Below are 4,716 nucleotides of genomic sequence, written 5' to 3' on the forward strand. Positions count from 1 at the left end.
TAGTGCTACAAAGAAGATAATTGTTAATCTTGGATGCTTTTGATGTTCCCTTAATGTAAGACTGGACACTCAAGTAGTAAACAACATGTTAGCCACAAGTTTGTGGCTTATTTATTATCAAACGCCCCAATGCATCTTGTGGTGAAGATTGGGAGAGTTTTAGAATGTGGCATAAGAAGATGAGACCATGTGAAGAGTCTGGTGGTTGTGAAATTTGTGAGACATGCAAGTATTGCTATGGCTGATAATAGGTGGAGCATGTAAGAGAATGGGATGCAGATTAAGAGCAGGGAATTAAATTGAACTGTATAATTATTATTTGTATGTTCTCTCCAGAACGATGATCTATTAATGTATTTGATGTAAAATAAAGGTTGTGGGTTAATCCTCAAATGGACCTTAAAGGATAATTAAAGCGCTACATTAACTAGAAAAGGTGAGTTTATACCATTCCATTAATACAGATAATTTCCCCTAATTGGCTCATTCTTCTTTCCTAACAAGTCCGCTCACGTGCTCATTCCACAGCATGCCTGATCTTGTTGCTGTTAAACATTGCTTGACTGCCCAAAGTAACATTTGTAAATATGAATTGAAGGCAATTACCATGTGCTGCCAATTGTGCTGGTTTTTAGCATAGGATCCCTACCAGTTGCTACCAGCATTCCCTCAAAGTGTTGTTTCTGTGCAAGAGTTTTGTGTGTGAAATTTGGTGATGAATTGATGCAAGTAGCAATATGAGTGCATTGCATTTGGTCAGTAAGTTGTGAAGGGACCAAATTAGCCCTTGTAAATTTAGCATCAATTTCCCTTTTCCTGTGCTCTCTCTCTCTCTCTCTCTCTCTCTCTCTCTCTCTCTCTCCGTAGAACTGTTTCACTCTGGAACAGTCATCAGAGTCCTCATTTGTCTTCACATTCTTTTAAGCTGAAGTACCTATCTTCAAATTTTCTATTATGCAGGCAACTAATGATAGATGTTATAATTGGTACTTTTGAAATTATCATTTTCTCTTTGTACAGTTGTTATTCTGCAAAAGGCCTTCTGGGGTGGTCAGTTTGTGTTCTTAGTTACTTTTGTGCCATATACAATGTGAAGGCTGGGAGGCTCAGGTTATTGTGGAAAAAGTTCGGTAAAGAACTCTTCTATGTTTTTGTTGTGGGTTCTGTTGTTCCATATTCTGTTTCAAGGTGAGATCAGTCAAGGTTTACAATTGCGTAACTTGATTTGGTGAATAGAAATGTATGCAGCCTGCAGGCGTGAAGAATATATATATATATTGTGAATGTTGGTTGAAATAGACAAGTACAAAATGGTGGTGCAGTTGTTCATACCCATTTCAGGGATTATGAAATGCAGTGCTTATATAGAGGCCGTTGAGAGTAGCAGAAAGTTTTATCACCCGTTAAGGCCCGTATCGACCCTTTGTTGTCCGGTTTGCCTAGTTAGTGAAGTTTGTAGAGTACGAGTTTCAGATGTATTACTGGAGAAATAAACTTTCAAGTAGTATGAGCTAAGTATAATGGAACTATAGGATTGAGTGAGACTAGCTGGAGAAAAATGGGTAAAGCCTTTTCAATATCAAATTGTCTTAGTTTTACATTCAGGCTGTTGAAAGCAGAATTTCAAACTGTCACATCATTAAAAGGGGTAGTCCTAGGGCACAAGACTATAGGGTTTTGGGGAGGGTCAAATGTACACAACCTTACCCCTACATGTTGAAAGACTGTTTCCATGGTTTGAACCTGTGACGCCTGGGTCACAATGGAACAACCTTACCTCTGGCCAAGGGCCACCTCAGTAACGAGGATAATTCAAAAAAATAAATGCTGGAGTATATAGATATCTGGTCGAAGAATGTAAATATTTTGCAGCTTGCAACTTCGTTTCATAAAATTGTGATTACCAAGTTGATTCAAGGACTATGCTTTTTTCAATTGTTTGAACCCTTGATAAAATCAACATCCCCATTATTTTTTCCAATGATGCAATTGTGTTGGGGATAAGTCAACTACATACTGGAATCTGATATGCAGGTCAACTACACATGTGATGCTGATATGCAGGTCACAACTGCGATTTGGACTTTGGTTCTTGTTTCCTTCATGTAAAGGTATGGAGGCTTCTGCGACTTATGGTTTAGTCTTTGGTTAATTAGATGCTTTAATGCTTCAACATGTCGGCAATGCTTCTATCTTATGACTATAAATGTTGGTGCTTTCCAAGCAATGGAAGGGGTGCTTATTTTGTAAAGACTTTTAAACTGAAAGCTGTTTGATGGTTACATGGTGTCTACTGTTCCAAGAATTTGTTGTTCCGTAGGCGTGAAGAGAATTTAATTTGAAAGCTTCTTTGTATAATTGAATAGAAGAGGGATATTGAACAGGAAATAACTTTTTAATTATTAAAATGTGGGAACTGAAATATTGTGTAAAGAAAAAGATAATTCATAATACATACTTTGACTAAGTATGTTAGCTAATATCCTTCAATAAATACCACGCATCACCTAATTTTTGGAAGTTGAGAGAATTTTTTGCTTACTGCTCAGATTTAAAATGCACAATCTGTGTTCTTTACATGCAAGAGTTAAATAAAGATCAAGTTTCACCTCTTTTTTTTTGAGTGAGTTGCCATATTCAATTTTTTTTTTTTTAATTTAATTTTTTTATTCAAGTTCATGTTGTCCCCTCCCCCCTCTCCTCCCGGCTGCTAACTTTTAATAGTTTGTGTTGAAGATATCTCAGTGATATTGATGACTTATTAGATGAAACTGTAGCTGGGATGTACTAGGCTTAAATTTTTTGAGGTCAAATTCAAATCAAACAATCGGGAAAACCATGTAGTTGATCCAAATGGCATCTTTGCAGGATAGTTTAGATTGTTACTTGCCTTAGATTATCCCTCTTTTGATATTAATAAATAAATAAAAAATTATGGTATTTCTTTCTCTTGGTTCAATTCACCACACACCACTCTTTTATCATGTAACTTTCTGTTTTTAGTGCATACGGATGAAAATGTGCTGCCATTATTAGCCCTGACTCTAATATTGAGTTTTTTTTACCTTCTGCCAAAGGTGCTTCTAGTACTATTGCTGAGAGATTTGATTCTTCTACTATTTCGAGTGAGTCCATGATTCATGCAAATTTTTTTTTTCTTCATGAGATCCTGTTGAAAGGATATGTATGCATTTTTGTATTGTTTACTTGCTCCTCATACCAGTATCTTTACATTGCTGATCTTTTCTCTCTAATTGGAATCAATTCCATTGAAATGGGAACTATCTGTTTTCATTTTCATATAGTCAGTTTCTTCTTAGGTTAGATTTAAATTCTACGTATTGTTTTGCAACCTACACATCGATAACTCATAGTTAAAAAAGGTGGTTCTGGGCATTGAAGATTTTTAAAAAAGAAGCTGACTTTGGAATCCATCTTTTAGCTTAGGAAAAGGTCCAAAAAAAAAAAAAAAAGTGACTAGATTTTTTTGGAGAAATATCTAAAAAAAGAATATGCTAGAATGTACGCAATTGCTTTTCAATGAATATAAAACTTACTAGGCTGTGTTTGGAATTAAAAAGGATTTGTGGAAGGAAAAATGAATGAAATAGATCCATATTTTTACCACAATCCATTCCCTTTCCTTTTCCCTCTACAAATTCATGTTCAAACACAAGATCCAAACACAGTATAAAAGTCAAAAGCCGGCCTTTCATGTAGTTGATCAACCAACACCCTCTATTTTTCTTAATAATCCGTTCTTTAGTTAATTTTATGCCATTCCAACTTTTCCGAGGTGTGACACATGGATTCTTTTAGGTCATTCAATCTCCCAAACATTTCTTTCAAACTATGCGCATTCAATTACTGGAGTTTACATTCTTTTCAGCCTTGTGTTGTTCTTGTGTGCCCTTCAAGTTGAACCATGAACTATATCACTCATTCTTTGTTGGTACAAAACTGCTTATAATTGTGCAACATATGGTTTGAGGTCATCTTAGAAATTTGCATTCTGATATGTAGAATCACACTTATGCATATAACTAGTATGTTAAATTGGTCTGGTAGCGGTTTTGATGCTGAAATAGGGCAAAGTAAAGACTTTTTTTGGTTTTTTGTCAGATAAGGTTATTGTCAAAATAATGTCATAGCTTCTTATTAACTATTGAAGATTTGGGAGGACTGAATACATCTAAATATTGATATTCAGTATTGCTCTATTTACTTTGTAAACACATTCTCAATTAGAATATGTATTGGGTCTCGTCAGGGTCTAAACTATGTACATACAGGTAAAGATTTCAGAGAAAGAAAGTGAAACATGCTGTTTTGTGCATACAGGTAAAGATTTCAATGAAAGAAGTGTGGTATGATGCAAATTAACAGAAGGATCATGTTGTGTTGGTGTTATTCAATTAGATGTGTCTTTGTTCCTTGTCATTGATCAAGTGCGTTTGTTTGTGCAGGCATGCTAAGGCACACTGAAGAACATACATGTGAGAAGAGGCCCTGATCATTTGTTCCTGAATTTAAGGCTGGCCTTAGGCAGTATATATATATATATATTTTTTTTTTTTTTAATTGTGAATTGATAGAAATGTCCCAAGTTGAAATTACATAGTGAATTTGGAAGGGGGAATTTGTGCATTCACATATTATTAGCATTGTAACATCCACAACTGCAAATTTTTATAGATTAAATATTGTAATTTTAAA

At 35.0% G+C, this 4,716-nt stretch overlaps 1 protein-coding gene across 5 annotated transcripts in view; it reads left to right on the plus strand.

Moving 5' to 3' along the window:
* Positions 1–4,716, plus strand: part of LOC145790459 (uncharacterized) — a 5,117-nt gene extending 401 nt beyond the window's left edge. Inside the window, exons 1-5 of one of the 5 annotated variants that reach the window (XM_082868316.1) lie at positions 1–1,188; positions 2,035–2,111; positions 3,078–3,125; positions 4,293–4,341; positions 4,467–4,716. The exon at positions 1–1,188 is cut by the window's left edge and continues 401 nt beyond it. In XM_082868316.1, coding sequence (XP_082724442.1) covers positions 968–1,188; positions 2,035–2,111; positions 3,078–3,125; positions 4,293–4,318 — 372 coding nt within the window. In that variant the 5' untranslated portion in view covers positions 1–967 and the 3' untranslated portion in view covers positions 4,319–4,341; positions 4,467–4,716. Of the gene's footprint in view, positions 1,189–1,980; positions 2,112–3,077; positions 3,126–4,292; positions 4,342–4,466 lie in introns of those variants that run through there. The other 4 variants (XM_082868315.1, XR_014329198.1, XM_082868317.1 and 1 more) reach the window with 4 other exon arrangements.

This window comes from Camellia sinensis, chromosome 5 (genome assembly GCF_055761805.1).
Source record: "Camellia sinensis isolate YWXY chromosome 5, ASM5576180v1, whole genome shotgun sequence".
Classification (NCBI taxonomy): Eukaryota; Viridiplantae; Streptophyta; class Magnoliopsida; order Ericales; family Theaceae; genus Camellia; species Camellia sinensis.